The sequence below is a fragment of the Epinephelus moara genome, chromosome 20, assembly GCF_006386435.1.
Source record: "Epinephelus moara isolate mb chromosome 20, YSFRI_EMoa_1.0, whole genome shotgun sequence".
In the NCBI taxonomy this organism is placed as follows: Eukaryota; Metazoa; Chordata; class Actinopteri; order Perciformes; family Serranidae; genus Epinephelus; species Epinephelus moara.
In genome coordinates, this window is record NC_065525.1 from 36018228 (window position 1) to 36039024 (window position 20797).

The 20797-nt window shown below is 41.8% G+C and overlaps 1 protein-coding gene across 1 annotated transcript; it reads left to right on the plus strand.

Annotated features, from left to right (window-relative positions):
- The first annotated feature begins 1601 nt into the window (after positions 1-1601).
- Positions 1602-19632, plus strand: LOC126407569 (uncharacterized oxidoreductase YjmC-like). The gene is made up of 11 exons (XM_050072565.1): positions 1602-1774; positions 8468-8616; positions 8924-9112; positions 9570-9631; positions 11866-11919; positions 12014-12112; positions 12713-12848; positions 13448-13566; positions 14832-14927; positions 15735-15845; positions 18897-19632. The coding sequence occupies exons 1-11, from the start codon at positions 1767-1769 to the stop codon at positions 18960-18962; spliced, it is 1089 nt and encodes a 362-aa protein (XP_049928522.1). The 5' UTR covers positions 1602-1766; the 3' UTR covers positions 18963-19632.
- The last annotated feature ends 1165 nt before the right edge of the window (positions 19633-20797 follow it).

Here is a 20797-nt window from a genome sequence, read left to right on the forward strand (position 1 = left end):
GGCCAAATTTGACCTTCTGCTGTAAAGCTGGCAGAAAGAGGAAGTGGATCAAACACACTGTGTGAGCATATTTATAGTCTGAAAATACGTGTCGACTGATGTGCTTGCAGAAATCATTTTGTATCAGCATAATAATTTAAAGAATGTCATGCTTGTAAGGGCCATGTTTACATACACATGAAAACATAGATTTAAATATCAGTTATGTGTCACGATGGCAGCCTCTCAAAAACAGTGAAAATAGCAAAAATGTTCTTATCAGTTATTAAAAGAACAATCTAGTGCCAGAGTGGCGTCTTTGTTGAGCATATGTTAGGTTACATAACCATCCCATAGTGTTACTGTAGCCTATACAGGCCTGTGCATGAACAGGAAATTGATTCGAGGACAGACAATTGTGCAGTCTGCAGAGGTGGAACATGTCAAAGTACATTTATTCAAGACTGTACTTAAAGGGACAGTTTACCCCAAAATCAAAAGTACATATGTTTCACTGTTCACCACCACTGCCGCCCCGTGTGACGATGACTAAGGGATGAGTGAAATGGTGTTCAGGGTTTAAATTGCAGGTGAACTCAGTTGGATTAATTAGGGGTTAACAAAGAGTGAAAGGAACCAATCAGTGCTTAAGAAAGGGGAGGAAAGGAGGTGAGGTAAAGGAAGCAAGGCGTAATCAACCTAAATGTTTTTTGTGACTATGTTGCTGTGTTTGCATTCAGCTTCTGGCTTGATTCAACCCTCTGTTTTATGATTCCTCTGCACCCTCTGCTGCCATTTTTACAAGGCAACTCCCACCAGTACTCACACTACTACAGAGCATTTAGTCAAAAACAGATTTGAACCACTAGAGGGATCAACGTGTGTTTTTTCCCTCACTCATCTCCTGTCTCTGCCTCTTGCATAACTGACCCCACCTTAGCCTGAAGCCATATCCTCCCATTCGTGACAAGCCTCAGTACTGTAACACTTAAAGGAGTCATCTCAACAAACAGAGCTTCATCCACTGAGACAAAGTTGTATTGTGTTTTTTTCCCTCATCTCTTGTTAGGCGGTTTCATGTACTTGTTTAGAAAAAAGTCCCTTAGGAGTATGGAGAGACGCTGAGGTGTGTATTCCATTGGGAGGAGTCCCATGATGCAGGTATTGTGTTTGTAATGTGTGAGAGGGAGTTGGCTGTTTTGGCAGTCACAGAAAGCCATTATTATTTTGGTTAATCTACATTATTTTTTTAATATTTGGCATAAAGTAGAGCTCAGAGTATTTTAGACAGGTCAAATGCACTACTTTCCAAAGATAAATAAAAAAAAAAGGGGGATTCCTGTAGGTTTTGCAGGGATAATTAAACAAGCAGTAACTTATTGATGATGTGCAGTAGACGTGTCCTTGCCTGAATATGACGGTGGTATTTTTGTCAGGGGTCAATAGCCGTCAGTACAACATGAGTTCTCCTATCACGTCAAACACTGAAGCAGCAAAATGCAAAATTTACATAACTCGTGGAGCCCCACGACCTGGCGCGCAGGGAAACTCCCCCCACCAAGCCTCTCCTCCGACACGCCCACACACACACTCACAGACAGGATACCTGGTAGATCTGACAAAGCTGGGCGTTTCCAATCCAAACAGTGCAGGGCTGGAAGAGCAAGTTGCCTCAGTCAGTCTGTGTGGATCATCGATTCCCAGCAGATCACCACCAGCACCAGAGCCAAGAGCCGCAGAGCGAAGCAAAGCACAGACCTGAGGGAGCACAGAGCAGGACAGTCAACATGAGCAGGTAAGGACTCGGTGTGGTGTCCAATTAAAGGAGAAATAGAGTCAATTAGCGCATGAATGAGCTGCGCGGACTGATAGAAAGGCTTTCCTTGACGCTCTGAAAGTTAAGAGTCAAACTTGCAGAAGTGAAAGTAAAAAAAAATAAGGAAATTACAATCTTGAGTGATTTGTACACTTCAGCAGTATACTCACATGGGCCATATTTCTGAATCATGTGCACTTTTACTTTAAGAACATGCAGCTGACAGCACCTCTGTCCTTTTACTTCACTTTGAATGTACTCTTGTAATGGAGTGTTTTCCCAGTGAACTACCTCTACTGAAGTAAATGATTTAAATACTTCTTCCACCACTGTAAGACATAGTCATGTGTCCCACAAAAGTCACTGTAGCAGTTTTTTTTCTCTAACTTTTAGTTGTGAGCAATTGTGCAACAGAGGGGTGTCAAGGCTAACACCTTGAGATGTTTTTACTGGTTTTTAATGGCCGTTTTTGGACCCCTACTCTGGAGCTCTGTCTGTTTATTAACTAACTGCCTGTCTGCAACAACAGCAAAGCATGCCTCTGCCCTTTGCAAAACTGAAAGACACTGATTGTGTAATATTTTTGGCTCTTAGCCTGCATATAAAGGCCGCTTTCTTTTGGCTATTTAAATGTGCTAAATTTAACACTAAAAGAGCACTGAGACCAATGCATGCCACTTTTGTACTTGTGTGTGTGCTTTTCTCAAATGTATTTGCACTTTAGAATTAAAGGCGTCACCAGAGCCGAGTGATGCAAATGTTTTCTTAAAGCAATAAACTCCTTGCACCTCTGACCAAGTCATGTTTCATCCCATCACACCATACTTAAGTTAACTTTATTTCAGCAGGATGATCTGCTCAGTATCAGCGCTGCTTTCTAAGGAAACCAAAGTTGTAAGCAATTAAAACACATCAAACAGCAGCAGCAACCTGCAGACTTCAGTTTACATCACAACGCCTGTAGACAATGCATGCCTGTGTTCCCTTGAAGACGTAACTGATCCCATATTGTCCAGTCAACACCCAACCAGTGAGCACACAGTCACGCACCCTCCTGCTCGCATTCAAGGGGAGTTTCAGAGTCGGTTCCTCCTTCACGTGACATGATGTAACTTCTGTTTCTCAGGGATGCAGATTTGGAAGCCGGCTATGATTCCATAAAGACTTGGATCTGTTATCATTGTGTTTTTTATTTTTTTGTGCTACAGGAGTGTGTTGACCCCCGTCTTGGAAACGTCCCATTATACTTGTAACATGATCCAGTAAAGGAAGTGCTGGCCTCCCCTGTTACCCCATACATTGTCCAGAAAGAATTCAGTCAAAGCCAGATTCTTGTATGCAGCTGTCTTTCTTTACCTCCTATATATACACAGAAGGAATGGCATGGGCAATGGCAACTTTTAAGCTTTGATTAAAATGCCATACTCAATAGCATTTACTGTATATTGCACCGAAGCAAACACTATGGGCGCCTCAGTGTGACCTTGAGACATGCTGACAGTCGCTGACTTTCTTTTGTACCGGCCGTCTGGAAGGTGTCATACTTCCATCATGCAACCCTGGTCAAAGTTTTCCCTTATCCATACCTCCTCCCTCATTTCCCTGCCACCACCTGTAGGGTTTTTAACTCTTTCTTACATAAGCTGTTGCATAAGATTCCATTGGGACCTCCTCCACACCTAAATGGGTCCCATTCTGGATTTCATTAGTGCTGCCTTGTCTTTCAACTCCCTACCCCCGAAACTAAGCCCAGCCTTCCTGCAGATGTTAGTGTTCCTACCTCTGTGAATACCAGAGGGGACCCAGTAATGGGTTCTGTGTGTCCACATATGGACGGGGGGCTGCAGTAGAATGGCAACTAGGGTAAAGTTCAAAAGTTATGTTTGGAGTTGGTGCGAGAGGTTTGACCATGACAGAGTCCAGATTCACTGAAGGTTTGCACAGGGGAAAGTGTGTTTTACATGAGTAGTTCATGCTATTTATTAGTGTGCATGTTTCTACAAAGGCATTGGTGTCATACAAACATGAACAAAAACAACATGTAATCTTTTAAAGGAATAGTTCGACATTATGGGGAATTACACTTTACTCATATGCTTTATTGATGAGAGTTAGATGAGAAGATTGATACCACTCTCACATCTGTATGGTAAATCTGTAGCTGCAGCCAGTTAGCTTAGCTTAGCACGGGGGGGGGGGGCAGCTGCGTCTTGCATCAAATGGGTTATTGAAAAAATAAAAGCCCAGACAAACGAGACAAACGCAACTGTTTCATCTATCTTAAGAATGTATTCAACTTTCCACTGCTCCTTAAAGTGGCGGCCCTCACTGCGTATTTGCTGTGGCCATGTCTGCTATCTAGCAGGAAATGTCTGCTTCTGAAAATAAATTAGTTCTACCTGCATAGCACCCACTTGGTGCATGGCTGCAACCAGTACGATAGTCTTGCCATTGTTAGGTGAAGTGGAAAAATGCAACGCGATCTTGCTTGATTAATCAATGTTATGCGACAGACCACATGTAGTATATTTTGAAAATCAAGCTGCTGGCCGTACAAAATCTGTCCACGGATCACAATTGGCTCCCGGGCCAGACTTTCGACATGCCTGGCTTAGCATAAAGACTGGAAACACAGGAAAACAACTACTCTGGTTCCATCCAGGGGCACCAAAATCAGCCTGCTAGCATCTGTAAAGACCAATATTTAACACTTTATATTGTGTCTGTTTAATCCATACAAAAACCAAAGTGTAAAAATGAAAAAATGTTTTTTAAAGGTGCTAGAAGGTGGATTTTATTACTTTTGCACAGAGTAAGTCTAACTGTTTTCAGTCTTTATGCTAAGCTACTGCTAGGTTTAGCTTCATATTTAGCACACAGACCTGAGTAGGGCGGGGCAATCTGTCAATATTATATAGATAGCATATTGATATTGTGATGTGAGGCAAGATATCGACTTAGATTTTGGATATTGTAAGTGTTTTCTTTTCCTGGTTTTAAAGGCTGCGTCAGCCCTACAACATTACTGCTATTAATATTAATGTGGAGGTATTTGGTAAAAATATCATGATATTTGATTTTTTTCCATATTGCCCAACCCTAGATAAGAGGGGTATTGATTTTGTCGTACAACTCTTGGCAAAAGGTGGCAAGGAAATTTGATTTATGTAGCCCAATGTCATGGATCACAAATTTGCCTCAAGGGGCTTTACAATCCGTACAGCGTACCACACCCTCTATCCTCGTGAACAAGCACATTTTCATGCTTTAGGGCTCTAGTTTCGCCGGGTTTTGTCTGAAGCAGGCAGATTTTTGTTTGCAGTTAGTGATGGGAGGTGTTTGGGGTTGGTGTGCTGTGAGTGTACACAGTGTCCTCTTTGAATTCTTGCAGGTGTCACGACTTGATTTACTCATGAACAATAACCCAATGAATAACAGCTGAGGAAGAAATTTCACAAACTGTCCCTACCAAAAAAATTCTTTGAGGCTGATCTGAAATGTTGGAAAGGTTGATGTCTCCAACGAGTGCCGGGAATTCTTGTAGATTTGGGTCGGAATGTGTAAACACGAGTTGTTTGCCTCATGGACGGATGTTCTTGTAAAAACTACAACCAGATACTACAACAGAAAGTTAAATCGTGGATCCAGTGCTGAAGTTTTAATTGCCTTAGTTTAAGTTGAATAGTATAAGCGGGATTTATCATTAATAGACACCCTGACACGACTCTCTGAGGTGCAGAAGATTCAATGGCTTGCATCAATTACTGGCTCTTGAGCAAAGCTGTTTGCTCAGAACACAATGTTACTTTGGAGAGGAACTGTGTATCATCCAATCACCAGGCAGAGCCGGCTCGCCCACAGTTCATATCTGGACCCAATTATGGCTCATTCCAAATTTTTCCGCTCTTAAACCACCGAATACCACGAAGCACAATGAAGGGAACAAGGGAAGGAGTGGAGAATGCGAAAGACAATAGAGAAGGAAGGCAGGAAGTAGGACACAATGTGTTCAGCATTACGGATCAGAAAACACTCCGAGGCGCCTCAACATGATAGATGTGTTTTGTCAATGTCAGTAAAAGCATGATTTTAATTTGGCTCTTATTCAGCGTCCAAATAGTTTTCATCTTAGTGAGTCGCAACATTTATCATTCAACTTCTGGGAAAGTGTTTTTGCAGTACATTTTCCAATTAACTTGTTTCGAAGACGTTTGACTTAATCATATTTTACTTCTGAGTTGTCTCTGAATGCAAGTTAACTGACCTAATACAAACCACTCACAGAAAAGAACATCTACACTTTGTTCTTTGCCATTAAGCTTTACCCCGTGGCAATCTTTTTTCTTGACTGTGATACGCGCTCAAAATTTGTTACCATACAGTGTTTAAATAGCTGCAAACTCTCATGCATGTTTTGTTCTTTGCAGAGTTTGTCTTCCAACCAACAATTTTTACTGTGCCACAGTGGTGATGTAACTATTTACATCTGGTGCTGCCTGAGGGAGCATGTGCTGTTCATTTAGACAAACATGTGACCGTTAATTTCATATCCCACTAAATGCGCAGAAAAAATGAGGAATTATGAAGGAAAAGACTAACTCTTAGAACTTAATTCTTTATCTCCCTAAAACATTTGATCTTAGAATTAAAGGTGTGTTAGGGACATAATAAGAACTATTCTTAGTTTGACTGACAACTTGAGTTATTGCCATATCTTTGAACACGTCTTTCACACTGTTAAACTCGCTGTACAATTATTGGTTTCCTTGAAGATATGGAGCCGAATCTATGAAGCTTTGCAGATTAAACGGAGTCGCAAAGTCACCCAGCATCTATAAACTCTCCAAGGAACACTGAGCAACATCCTGTCTTGTTTCCCCGAAGACTTTCATGCACATGTGACAGAAACAAACAGCGATTCCACTGTGTCTAGTGCAACCATTTTTCCAAAACATCACCTGTGCACATTGTACTGCCAGTTTTTACACTCACACAGCTCAGAGCTGCTTTGTAAAGTCAACAGAGAGGTTGCAATTTTGTTTACTGTGTTTCCACAGTCAGAATTTTGTCTTCTGCAGGTACAGTAACAATTTAATGTTATACCAGTGGAGCTTTACTGTCATGACCTACATCATCTATATGGTTACAGGTTGTGCAATCACTGTTGCAAAGATGGACTTCAAACTTTGAATAAGCATGGGGCTGTCCATTCTGTTAAATCCTATGAAAAGTGGGGCAAAATGATTCACCCCTGCAGGACTTTGGTGTAGGACACATTCAGGCAGCATTGCAATAGGTTACCTTTGCTTTTAAGGCTAAAAGTCAGACTCTCTGTTCTGTTCTGTCTCATACAAATGTTTGTGTTAGGAACAGGACAGAACAGACAGCCAAAAAATGATTGTGTTGACTTAATTGATTTTTTGTGTGTGCCAAAGTTGTGTTTGATTTGCAACTTCATTAGGTCAGGAACTGAGCAGATGTCACAACAGACATCATGGGTGAAAAGTAAGCAGACAAGCTATCGTCATACTCATGAACCAACTACACACGATCGTCTTTTCAAAATGACATCTATTTACAAAACAAGAGCATCTCGTGTTGAAGTTGAAAACATTTCCGATTTATTCCTCAAAATCTCACTTAAAAAGAGCATTATAATCATGTTTTGATGTTCCGCAGTTACTTCAAAATGCAGAATCCAATATTAAAGGCAGAGTTGCTATGAACTATTAAATTAATCACATACTATTTCCTTATCGATTAATCAGTTTGAGTAATTTTTAAGGAAAAAAAAGTTTCTTCAGTGTGAGTGTTTTCAGGTTTCTTTACTTTTCACTCCTCTATGACAGTAAACTGAATATCTTTGGCTTGTGGACAAAACAAGACACTTGAGGACGTGTTCTTGGGCTTTGGGAAACACTAATCGGCATTTTCTGACACTTTATAGACCAAACACAAATGAATAAAATTCAGTCAGGACCACTTCAGTCAAAGAAAACTTTATATCCATTTGCAATTTGATATTTGGCAGTATGGCTTTATTCTGGGATCTCTGTGCCCTTCTCTTTTGAAGGTGGAGGGAGCACACATCTCCGCCCTCCCCGCACCTGTATGGAAAGCTTAAGGCTGAGAGAGTGTTCTCTCCGCCCTTCCAGGTGCATGCGAGTAAAGCCTGAGGCAGAGAGAGCAAACGTACCTGCCCCTCCATGCGCCTACAGGGAGAGCAGCAGCAAAGACCCCCTGGGAACAGAGCAGAGCAGCATTAATGAGAAATGGAAATGACATTGATAAGTTAGATACCGCATTAAAAAAAACAGGCGGCGGGTGGAGGCGGGTTGCAAAGAGGCTTGCAGAGGAAGCAGCAACAGTAGGCAGGTCAAAGGAGTTTAAATTGGGCACACTGACTGAGATTTGCCGATTGGTTGCATGGAAAGGAATCATCATCCATTAGTTGACTCCCCTCCATCAGTCAGCTGATTGGGCTGCCTGAGATCAGCTGGTGTAGCTGGGATGTGAACTGAGCTTGACACCGTGGGCCGTGGCCTACCTGAACTAACGCTATGCTCAAGTTATCGTCAATGAAAATAATTGCTTGTTGCTGCTTTATCAGAAAGAACCTTTGATACCATTTGAGGATGTAATCATACGATTATAAACTTTTCCTCCCTGCAGATGTCTGATCAGCAAGGTGGAGGTGCAGGGCTTCATCGAGAGGTGTATGATAGCCGTGGGCACCAAGCCGCATCACGCCCGCAGCCTGGCCGAGGTGCTGGTGGAGGGAGACCACAGAGGCCATTACAGCCATGGACTCAACAGGATGGGTCAGTGAGGCTGTGAAGCTTGTCACTTTATCTGCACATTTAAAAAAGGAGGCTAAACTGTAACACTAATAAGCAAAATTTAAAACAGTTTTCAGTTGTATTTTGTCCCCTAAAGACCCCATCTCATGTCATCAGCTAAACTGTATGCACTATGATGTATACCAGGAATTTATCAGCTTAGAATATTAGGTCTATATATGAAAACAAATCTCTCAGCTCACCTTTAACTCCTTGATTTGGATGTTTTTTGTGTCTGTATTTAAATACGGTTGTCATTTGTTCTCACCGTCTCCATATTTCTTGACAGACATGTATGTAAAGGACATCAACACAGGAATCTGTGCCAAGGACGGTGAGCCAGTGGTGGAGAAGGAGAGTGCGGCCACAGCACTGGTGGATGGGAAGAACCTCCTGGGTCCTGTGGTGGGAAACTTCTGCATGAATCTGGCCATTAAGAAGGCAAAAGAATGTGGCATCGGCTGGGTGGTCGCACGCGGTGAGTCTGAGCATCCTGATGCAGTCGCTGTAATTGTTTTAAAATGTTTAGAAACTTGAAAGGTGCATAACTGCTGCACTGGTACAGCTTTATTGAAACGTACACTGCACAATGCATTTTGATTGACTCCAGGTGTTTCTTGGTTTCTGTGAACTCGTGTTTTACAGGATGCTCAGGTTTCAGATGCAGGTCTGTATTTGATTAGACTGAAAGTTGAGCTTTTATAAAGGGATTATCTTCACTTTCGAAATATAAGTAGAGTGGAGAGAGTACAGTGTTGTATAACAGGCGGAAGGAGGAAGAAGAGAAACCAAAAGCTTTGTAGAGCCTGAGGAATGAAGCACCGAGGAGGAAAAAGCACTGATTAATTAAGTTTTGTTTTATCAAAGAAGAACCAATCATACTGAATAAAAATGATGAGAATATATATTCACTATATGACCCTTTTCTTTCTTAGGCTCCAACCATTACGGTATTGCCGGATACTACTCAATGCAAGCTCTGAAGCAAAACATGATTGTGAGTTAAAGGTTTTCTGCCTTAATGAATTTAATTTAAACAGATTTTCCTCCATTAAAGGTCCAGTGTGTAGGATTTAGAGGGATACATAGTCAGAAATGGAATATAATATAAAAAGTATGCTTTCTTTTTCTTTTCTTAAATAAGCATCATTGTGTTTTTATTACCGTTAGAAGAAGAAGAAGTTTTTATCTACACAGGGAGTGTATCCTCGTCTGTGGAGATCACCATGTCATACCACTGTGTTTCTACAGTAGCCCAGCACAGACAAACCAAACACTGGCTTTTGCCACTGTAATTAGCAGCCCTTCTGCAACAAGCCAAACAGCATTGGAAAAATGCAGATTTTAAACAGGAATCTGCTTCATTTAGTGTTTTTACTGGTTTAAATACCTGGGGCCTCATTTATGAAGCTTGCTTACGCACAAAACGGTGCTTGAAAGTGGCGTACGCCCCTTACCACGCAAAGGTCGTGATTTGTAAAAATAAACTTGGCGGGAGAATGTGCACACCTGTAAGCAAACTCTGAGTCATGCGTGCGCATATTTTGGAAGACACTGGGAAGTGGCGACGCAGACGGTGAGGTGGAGAAGTGGAGTCAGATTTTTATTGATGTCTCACACAAATTTAATGTCACGCTATATCCACCTTAGATCCACGTTATCATTGAAATTAAATCCAGCAGCCTTATTTTGCGCTTGGAGTGAGTGATAATTGTTTCATAAAAACATTGTAAAATCCAACTCAAATCCTGAATTGAAATTCTTTCTAAATACGTATTTAATCCGCACTGCCTCTAACGTCTCATTGTCCACTCTGTGAGCGCAGGAGGGGGAGAGGACGGCGCGGCTGCAAGGAATATATTTATTTATTTAGCTAAATATTTCCAGTGCATTTATCATGTCTCGAAATACAGCCATTAAGCACAACCACTCATTTCATCAGCCCTGCTTAGACATGTGCTGTTCATGACAAAACCGGCATGAAGAAACGTGTTCGCCTATTAAACTTTCATCTTTGAATTGTATTTCAAATTACACGTTGTATTTTGGGACAGGGATACCACTGGTTCATGCTGTAATTCAGGCCGGGTGTCTGATCAGACTAATTGCCATAAACATATAAATACTGCGGTGACCCTCGTGCGTAATTGCGCAAGATGGCACATCCTCCTTTTTGCCTCCACCTTTAATAAATGTGATTCTTTATGTCGCACATCTGTGTCAAACATCCTCAAATTTGAAAGCAACACATTAACTACATGTTGGTAAAGGAGTAGAAATATTTGGTCTACCTTTAGATCAGACCACTTTTTTTTTTCTCTGTCACTGTCCATGCAGTCCCACAGACACAGCTTGCTTTATTAGTGATCCCGCTGCTGTGGCCACCAAATAAAATCTTTCTTCAGTCCTCCACCTCCCATTAAAGGGTCTCGAGCTCAGTCTCGGAGAAATTCCATTTTTTGGTTCGTTTCTCACACCTGTCGCCGTGACTCACAACAAGAGAACACTCGCATGCCGGCTTATTTATATACAGATTGCATTCATGAGGTGATTTGCATGACCATTTATGGTTGAAGGGCGTGTAGAGGGCGGAATATGAGGCGGATCTGGGTGCGCACAACTCCAGGAAGTCTGTGATTTATAAAGAGAACATTGCATGCAAGTGTGCGTGCCCACGGTTTTATAAATCAGATTATTTTTTGGCGCACGCCATTTTCAGCTTTTGGATTTTAGTATGAATCCTAAGCACTCTTTTATAAATGAGGCCCCTGGTCTGTTTATTTTGGAGAGGAGGAGACCTTTGTGGATAATTTGGCTCCTGGTAAAAACCTCCTGAACGACTGGATCTTAAGTCATCAGAGAAAAATGTGAGCACACATTGGGCTAGTGGCCTGTCTGCGATGAGCTGAACAGTGTCAGAGAAACATGGATTTGTAACGTAAAACTGCTTTAATTAGTGTTCTTACCTGTTTAAATCACCAGGACTGTTTGTTCTGGAGAGGAAGAGACCTCTGCGGGTAATTCGGTATAAAACAGTGAAGAAATCCTGACCACAAGGCTATGCTTGGCACATAGAAGTTTTAGTTGGTTGCAGTCTTCACTCGTCACTTAATCGTCACTGCTAAAGGCCTCTAAATCCTACACACTGCTCCTTTTAAATAATGGAATTCCATGTGCTGTTCTCCTAAATGGTTTTAATTGAAATGACTAATCATATTCTGACCACCACAGGGCATGTCATTTACCAACACGTCCCCACTTGTGGTACCCACACGTGGTAAAGAGGTAAATTTATTATTTATTCTATTAGATAAACTGCACTTCATGCCATTAACGACTTCTTGGTCTCATTCTAATGTTGCAAACTTTCTGTTAATAGTGCACTTTGGGCACCAACCCCATCAGCGTGGCAGCTCCTGCTAACAACGGAGACAGCTTTGTTCTGGACATGGCCACATCAGCAGTAGCACTTGGAAAGGTGAGATCAGGTTTATACTGATAAGCTGTCAAGGATGCCTCACACACAGGACATGACTTCCTCAAAGTCGAGCGATATTACCTGCACCAAGGGAATTTGACTGGGTTGTTTGTTTTAACACCACGTTTGTTTGTCCAGTCGGCATCTAGATTGCTATTTAAGATGAAAATAGATTCATTGAGTCCAAGGATGAACTGATTAGATTTTGCTGATCAAGGTCAAGGTCACTTTGACTTCAAACAGCCATGGACTGTATAATATACTGGACGTCACTCATTGCTTTGTGGATTCCCATTTTGGAGCCTTTAGTTTGGCATTTTCGCTGTGGTTTTTCTTTGGAGCCAGAATGACCAAATTTGAATGAGAGGGTCCCTTAAAGTGGCCCACCCTTAATTGTGTGTAACTTTAAGCCTTAATAAAATGTGAACAGGTGAGTTATATAAAAATTCACCCCCATACAGATGTCATAGAGGGGAAAATTTGCTATAGCGACCATAACCGTTTTTTTTTTTTTTTGTACCAGGCTTTAAACATGTTTATCGCCACTGTAATATTGGCCATAAAGTCTGCTCACCATGTGTCGATGCTTTATGTGCACAGGTGGAGCTCCACGAGCGCCGTGGAGACCCCATCCCTGAGGGCTGGGGCTGTGACGCCCAAGGCAAGCTGGTCACTGACCCTAAGAAGGTTCTGAGCGGAGGAGGACTGGTGCCCATCGGTGGCAGTGAAGAGACAGGTCAGAAACCAGCTGATAGAAGTCTGCACGGGGGGAAAAATCCTGCCCATGTTTTTATTTTCTTCATTCGGACAGCATGTCATTGAAATATGATATTGAAGTTATATTCTGTCTGCAGTTACAATTTGCTCACATTCAGATTTCATGTTGAGATCATCCTCCTGTCCGTCTCTATCCTCATGTATGAGTTGTGTAAAGACCGACCCATACGAGAGGTTTAATTTTTGTCAGAGCACTTGTTTTGACTGAGCTCTTCTTGAGTCAAAATATTTTTTCCATTTCAGTTTACAAGTTGTAGAGAGAGAGGTTCTTGTGTGCACATTTTTACATCTTCTCTCGTGGGTCTCAGTAGGAATATGTAGGGGTGAAAGATGTGATTCAAGAGGGAGGTTTTTCATGAAGCGACAGTTTTCTCATGCTATGATAGAAGATGGGAAGTGACAGCAGTCCTGACCGGGGTGGGATTAGACACCATACAGGAGCACTCTGTCTAAATAATAAACTACCTTTGTTTCATTCAACCTCTCATGTCATCAACATCTGACGTTTGTGTGTGTGTGTGTGTGTGTGTGTTGTAATGTTTGTGTTGTTGTCCTCAGGAGGGTACAAAGGCTACGGTCTGGGAATGATGGTGGAGGTGTTCTGTGGTATCTTGGCCGGTGCCCAGTACAGCAATCATATCCGCACATGGAAAGTAACAGACCGTGTTGCCAACCTGGTACGTTATTTATTCATTTTGGCTGGTGTTGTGTTTTAGAGGACATACTGACCCCGTTTTAAAAAAAGATGTGACTCTTGTCCCCTTACTGTCTGTGAATGGTTTACCTTTAACTGATAGCTGCATTCTTGTCTCTAAAATGGAAAATAGATCTTAGAAATGCACAACCTAGAAGAAGTCGGGATGCTGTGTAAAGCGTAAATAAAAACAGAATATATTGATTTGCAACTGAATACAGGACAAAGACAAGATATTCAGTTTTCAAACTTGTGCATATACACTCATTCAATTTGATGCATGTTCACCACTGTGTGACATCACCCTTTCTTTTGGTTTTGAAGTTAGAGACTATCCGTGTGATAGAGTGGGCCGAAATCCCATCTGAACACTGAGAGATGAGTTTCCGCATACAGGAAACACCTTGAAGCTGGCACTGAAAACAAAGGCTTCGTCAAGTATTAAATATTAAATAAATTTCAGTTACCGTCTCCATTACTCTTTTATCGTGTCATTTCACTTCATTGCACATGACATTTATGGATTGAAATGTTACAATTTCTTTAATCTGTGCAGTTTTATTTATTGAGTCAGTATCAATATCTGTGTGGAAATATGTTTAATGAAAAAGATTCTGACGTTTTGAATACTTAATTCCCCCACTGTGGGATTTGTATATCATTGCATTCTGTTTTAATGTACGTTTTACACAGTGGGTTTGTATATAGGTTTCAAACTTACACACATGCATTCCTAAAATGTTGCGTAGAGCCGCATTTATCTGTTTTAATGGACAGAACTTTTGTTGGTTTGCAGTTGCATTACCTCTGGCATCATTATTGAAGTTCACTTGAAAGTTGATTGGGGCCAGTTAAAATAAAACCTGCTGGTTTGACAAAGTAGATATGTTACATTCCTCTAGTCAAAGTGTCAAAACCACCACTGAGCAGTTGCCCTAAACAAACAGCTGTCTTTTGGAATTATTTCCCAGTTAACTAAGCAGCAGGGATATTTGGTAAAATCCAGCTCTTGACTCGTTACATTTGTTAATGCACAAGAGAGGTTGCTTTGTAACACAGTGATGATGAGCTGTGACAGGTGAGTTCAACCTTTACGTACTGAACCAGTCTTTGACAGCCGGTGTAATCTAAAAGATAAGCACAATCAATGAGCCTGACGTAGGGCTGAGTTACGTCACTTGGCGGCTCTCTGTACTGTTTGTACTGTGTCATTTCACAGTGTTGTCATCACCTGTTTTGTGTTCACAGGGTCAGTGCTTCGTCGCGATCAACCCAGAGAACTTTGCGCCGGGGTTCACCGACAGGATGACAGACCTGCTGTCCATCCAAAGAGGAATGGAGCCTGTGAGTAGATCCTACTGCTGCAGTGTTGATATAGAAAATAATAAGGGAAAAATGTAGATGTCCAACAACTGAAATGTGCTCAGTCTTTTAAGTGTTACAAAAAACTTTTTTTTTTTTTTTACTTGAACTTCTACGTACCAGCACAGGTATCTATCAGGGTTGAGAAAAAGGACAATTCATTCATTAATTTCCCATAACTGCTTATCCTGTTCGAGGTCACAGGCGTGCGTGAGTCTATCCCAGCTGACACTGGGCGAGAGGCAGGGTACACCCTGGACAGGTCACCAGACTATCACAGGGCTGACACATAGAGACAGACAACCATTCACACTCACATTCACATATACGGACAATTTAGAGTCACCAATTAACCTGCATGTCTTTGGACTGTGGGAGGAAGCTGGAGTACCTGGAGAAAACCCACACTGACATGGGGAGAACATGCAAACTGAAGGGCTCCCCTACCCTGGGTTTGATTCAGGAACGCTCCTGCTGTGAGGTGACAATGCTAACCACTGCACCACCATTTTTTAATGAACAATATCCAGGATGACCCTCCATAATTGTTCCTCATTATAAACTTCCAAAAGACTGAGATGCAGCTGCCTTCATGGAGATCATCTCGAGTAATGTTTGACGCCACAGTCCCTCTTTCAGCCGCTCTACGTCCCTCCAATTTGTCGCTGTCAGTCTTTTAGCTGTCACGCATCTGGGTGTTAAAATTTGTTGTGTTCAGACCAGGTTCCTTCAACAGTGTCTTTCAAAAGGCTGAAACAAAGATTTGGTTGTCACTGCTGTTTGTCGCAGGCTGACGCCGGCACTCCTGTTCTGGCTGCTGGAGATCCAGAGAGGATGAACATGAAGAAGTGTGAGCAGATGGGTGGGATCCCCTACCACATCAATGTCGTCAACTACATGGTAAGAGCTCCAAAAGGGTCTGAAACATGGAAGACAAGATTCATACGACTCTCATGTCTGCATCCTCAGCATAGAAACAGAATGAATAGAAAGGACATTGAAGTGTTTGCTGTGGTCATTTGACCAATAAAAAGGTAAATGTTGTTCGCTGTTAAGGCGACAAGAGCATAGATATATAACTTCACATCAGAGAAGGTAAATAATAAAACATTCAATCCCATACGTAACCAAAAATTAATATACACTATATAGGCTACAATATAGACTAGGGTGTTTATCCACTATTTATCTAGTATTTAATGCCATCATTGCCAAACACTATTTCTTTTTTTTTATTCAGAAATATTTTATATAGGTTTTCAAAAAGGAAAAACCCGCCAGAGTTGGGCAGATACATTACACAGCGCCACACAATGTACATCAGTGTGCAGACAGCCTTTTCCTCCCACCCATCATCCTCCTATCCCCAATTATTTCCTTCCTTAAAATATTTCTAAGGCACAAGGTCTAGAATTTCATATGCTTTCATCTGCGTTTTATTTTATTATATGTAAAGGGCTGAATTAAAAGACATTGGGAGCTGATGTTATGAGGGTTTTATGAAAATGAGACAAAATGGGCCCCCAGGTCTTCTAAAAAAAATTCTGTGAACCACTGGCAGAGAAGCGCAGCATCTCAAATTTTAGGCGGGACATTACACCTTGAAGCCACTGGCCAGGTGTGGGCAGAGCAGCCTCCTTCCATTTGAGCAAGATGGCGCTTGGCATACAGCAGAGCAAAAGACACCACATGGTGCTCTGCAGATGTCAGGTTGGGATCCTCTCCATCAGCAGTGCCGAACAAGGCAAGGACAGGGTGTAGTTCTAATTTTTTTTAAGGATTTTAGAAAGGATATGGAAGATATCTTTCCAAAATGTTTGTAAGTGAGGGCACAGCCAGTACATATGGATCAGGGTGGCATCATTGTTTTTGCATTTGTCACAGGTGGGAGTTGTATCAGGGTAGACGCTAGATAGTTTGTGGATGTCCCAGTAAGCTTCAAACATGCAGTAGTACAACCTTTGCGGAAGAAGCCTGGCCTAGATAGCACTGTTTTAGCCAATTTCAGGCCCATCTCCAAGTTGCCTTTTGTTTCTAAAATCCTGGAGAAAATTGTCTATGCACAACTAAAAACTTTCCTTGATGATCACAATATTATGGAGGTTTTTCAGTCTGGTTTTAAAACTTTGCATAGCATGGAAACTGCCCTTTTAAAAGTTTTTAATGACATTTTAATCGCAAATGATAGTGGCAACTATGTTGTTCTTGTCCTGCTCGACTTGACCGCTGCCTTTGACACTGTAGACCACAACATTTTGTTAAAACGTCTGCAGCAGCTAGTGGGCATTGGTGGTAGCGCCCTGGACTGGTTCAGGTCCTACTTAGCCGACAGGACTATGTGTGTTGGTCTTGGTGCCTGTGAATCCTACTCCGCTCTGCTTTTATATGGGGTCCCACAGGGTTCGGTTTTAGGACCCCTGCTTTTCTCCCTGTATATGCTTCCCCTAGGGTCTATCCTCAGAAAGCATGGTGTCGCTTTTCATTGCTATGCTGATGACAGCCAGATATATGTCCCTCTGAGTAAAAGCGATGCCTTTTCCCTCAAACCCCTGCTGTCGTGTCTTGAAGACATCAAAGCCTGGATGGCCCTAAACTTTTTAAATTTTAATGGAAAAAAACACAGAGGTGATGGTGTTTGGCCCCAGCGGCTCCTGTGTTTCCTCCCCTGTTGATCTGGGTCCTTTGGCAGTTTATGCGAAGTCTACTGTTACTAACTTGGGTTTTAGATGGACAGTGACTTTAAATTGGACCGCCAAATTAGTGCAGTAGTAAAGTCGAGTTTCTTTCACCTCAGGCAGCTTGCGAAGGTGAAGCCTTTTCTTGCACATCAGCACTTTGAAGCAGTAATCCATGCCTTCATCACGTCTCGGCTGGATTACTGCAATGCACTTTATTTTGGAGTTAGCCAGTCCTCCCTTGCACGTCTCCAGTTAGTTCAGAACGCTGCCGCTCGTCTGCTAACTGGAGCACGAATGAGAGAGCACATTACACCTATCCTGGCCTCCCTCCACTGGCTGCCTGTGCACTTTAGAGTTCATTTTAAGATCCTTTTATTTGTTTTTAAATCTTTAAATGGCCTCGCCCCGCCCTACTTCTCTGAGCTTCTTCACCCCTACGCCCCTGCCCGGTGCCTCAGAGCTTCTTCACCCCTACGCCCCTGCCCGGTGCCTCAGGTCAGCTGATCAGCTGCTCCTTGAGGTACTGAGGTCCAAGCGAACGCTTAGAGGAGACCGTGCATTCTCCGTTGCTGCTCCAAAAATGTGGAACAATCTACCTCTGCACATCAGACAGGCCTCCTCACTGTCTGTTTTTAAAACCAACCTTAAAACCCACTTTTACTCACTGGCTTTTAACCCCACATGAGACCTCGTTCTGTTTTTATTTGTTTGTTGCTGTTTTTATTGTTTTTTTTTGTTTTTTTTTAACTGCTTTTTATTATCTCACTGTTTTGTTGTTTTTATGACCTCCTATGTACAGCACTTTGTTTCAGCTGTGGTTGTTTTAAAGCGCTTTATAAATAAAGTTGAGTTGAGTTGAGTTGAGTTGAGTGGATAGTTGATCAAAAGAGACAAAGCAGCCATCTTTGAACATGTCTTTGAACCACCTAATGCCTCTCCTGTGCCAAAACAAAAATGTTAAGTCAGACTGAGATGGGGTAAAGAGATGATGAGAGGAGACCGGGCTCCAAACATAATGTCTAACTGTATGTCACAATCTAAATGCCTTATATCCGTCAAACATGTTTAAAAGCTATGGAGGAAACAGCTGGCCTCCTGGCTGTTGGAGGTAGCTTCATACTTACCGTACAGACATGAGAGTCATATCCATCTTTTCATCTAACTCTCAGGAAGCCAATAAACATATTTCCCAAAATGTCCAACTGTTGCTTTAAGGAAAAAGCCTTTGAGATTGAACTTACTCCACTTGACTTTTGGCATTTTATTCCTGCAGAACGAATGTGCCAAGAAAATTGGTGTCAACCCGCTGCTGCCATGTGACAATCTCATCTCCAATTAGTCGGTCTGGTCAAGATTGTCAGCGTTGGAAATCTGTCTCATCTTGAAGTCCACATGGAACTACTAAGGAATGCAGCTTTTTTTACGCACACTATACATGTCGACAGTGATATTGTTTTCATTTTAATAGCACCTATCAGGTATTTTAGTATTCTTAACCTTCAGAAAAGTTTTAATAAAAAACATTTATGGAGGCAGGACATTTGTGACATTACAAGGAACATATCAAATGTGTTCCTTTCTTAAGGGGCTCTAAAACTGTTCGTGCCTTGAGACACTTGAGAATGTTAATTTTAACGTTTTCAAGATGCAACTTTGACAGTGAAACACGCACATTCTTTGTCTTAAACTGTTGTACGTCGTAGCTTCATGGCTGATGGCTGGATGTGAACGTGCTATAGTTTGAGTAGTGCTGTTGAAAGATGAGCTAAAGTCACCGTGGTTTTGTCATTCCCTGTCAGTGAGCTGCAGTACCATTTTTTAACTGTACGATAATCGAGCCACAATATGACAAATTCAAACTATTTTTTTAAATGCTGCGAAGCATTTGAAAATAGCCATGACGGTGTTTTGCTACTTTTATAAAGTTGAAGTTCAGACCCTCTTTTTACACGAAGGTCATCATAAAAATCACCATGTGCCTTATTCAATTAAAGCCATATAAACCAAAACTTGTCTGATTTTTTTTTTTTTATTTAACCAAATGCCTCATGTTGTCTGAATTAAGTCAATATTTTATGGACATTCATTCACATGCACTGATGTATTGCCCTTTGTAATGGTCATGCATCATGTTTCTACATTCAACCACCAGATGGCGATGTGAGCTTCAATATTTGTGATGAAACTCATGATCCAATACACAGCTCAGGAACTTTCCTACTCAAAATAGAGTGTAAATGGGAATCACAGGCAATGAAACAACAGCATCAATATATTCCAATCAGGAGAGACTTGTTTTTATTGTAAAAAGAATATTTAACATGCACATAAGATGAAAAATGTGGAAAGTCTTTGGTGGTTAGACCCCGTAGAGATGGTGAGATATAGGGAGGGTGATGAATCCATAGTCGAATAGGGAACCTCAGGGTCTAGACGCTGGTGGTGGTAGAGATGGTGAAGATGAGACTGGAGGAAGATGGAGAAGTGCTGATGATCTGGATGAGTAGAGGAATGACCTGTGTTGAGCTTGTCCTGGACTCTGGATACGATGGCTGGAGGTGAACCGGGTGGAGAAGGGTGCTGGCTAAAATGACAGAGGAGAGAGCAGAAATTGAAATTTAAAATTTTGTAGTAGCATCCTGATTGGCTGATAGAGATTGTGATGAAGTTTGATTGGATAACTAGAAGCGTGAACACCTGCTGATTAGAGGAAGCAGTGGAAGTGGGATGGAGAGAATTGTGAATGGATGAGCACAAAGAAAGTCTTCCTGATTGAACTTGCGCTGAGCTTCATAACTATACATCAAATAAAGTAAGTAGTGAAACATTCAACCCCATGAATAGTTGACAGTTTCAAATACCTTGGTGTGACACTGGACAATAGATTAGTTTCAACCAGCACACTGATGACATTGTAAAAAGGAGACTATCATCCATCCACACATTTAAGGACCCTACCATCTCCTCTAATAGGGCCAAACTCACACACATCACCAATACCGCTGGGCACAGGTACAGAGGGGCTCGCTTTGAGAGGAGCCTGATCCCTGCAGCCATAGCTGTCTTAAATAATAGGCCTCGCTGAACAGGCCTGAGTGTGCACTCCTGTCTATGTCGTTTCTGTGATGTTGTCCGGTATGTTACAGTGTGCCAGCGTGAATGATGGCGTTCATG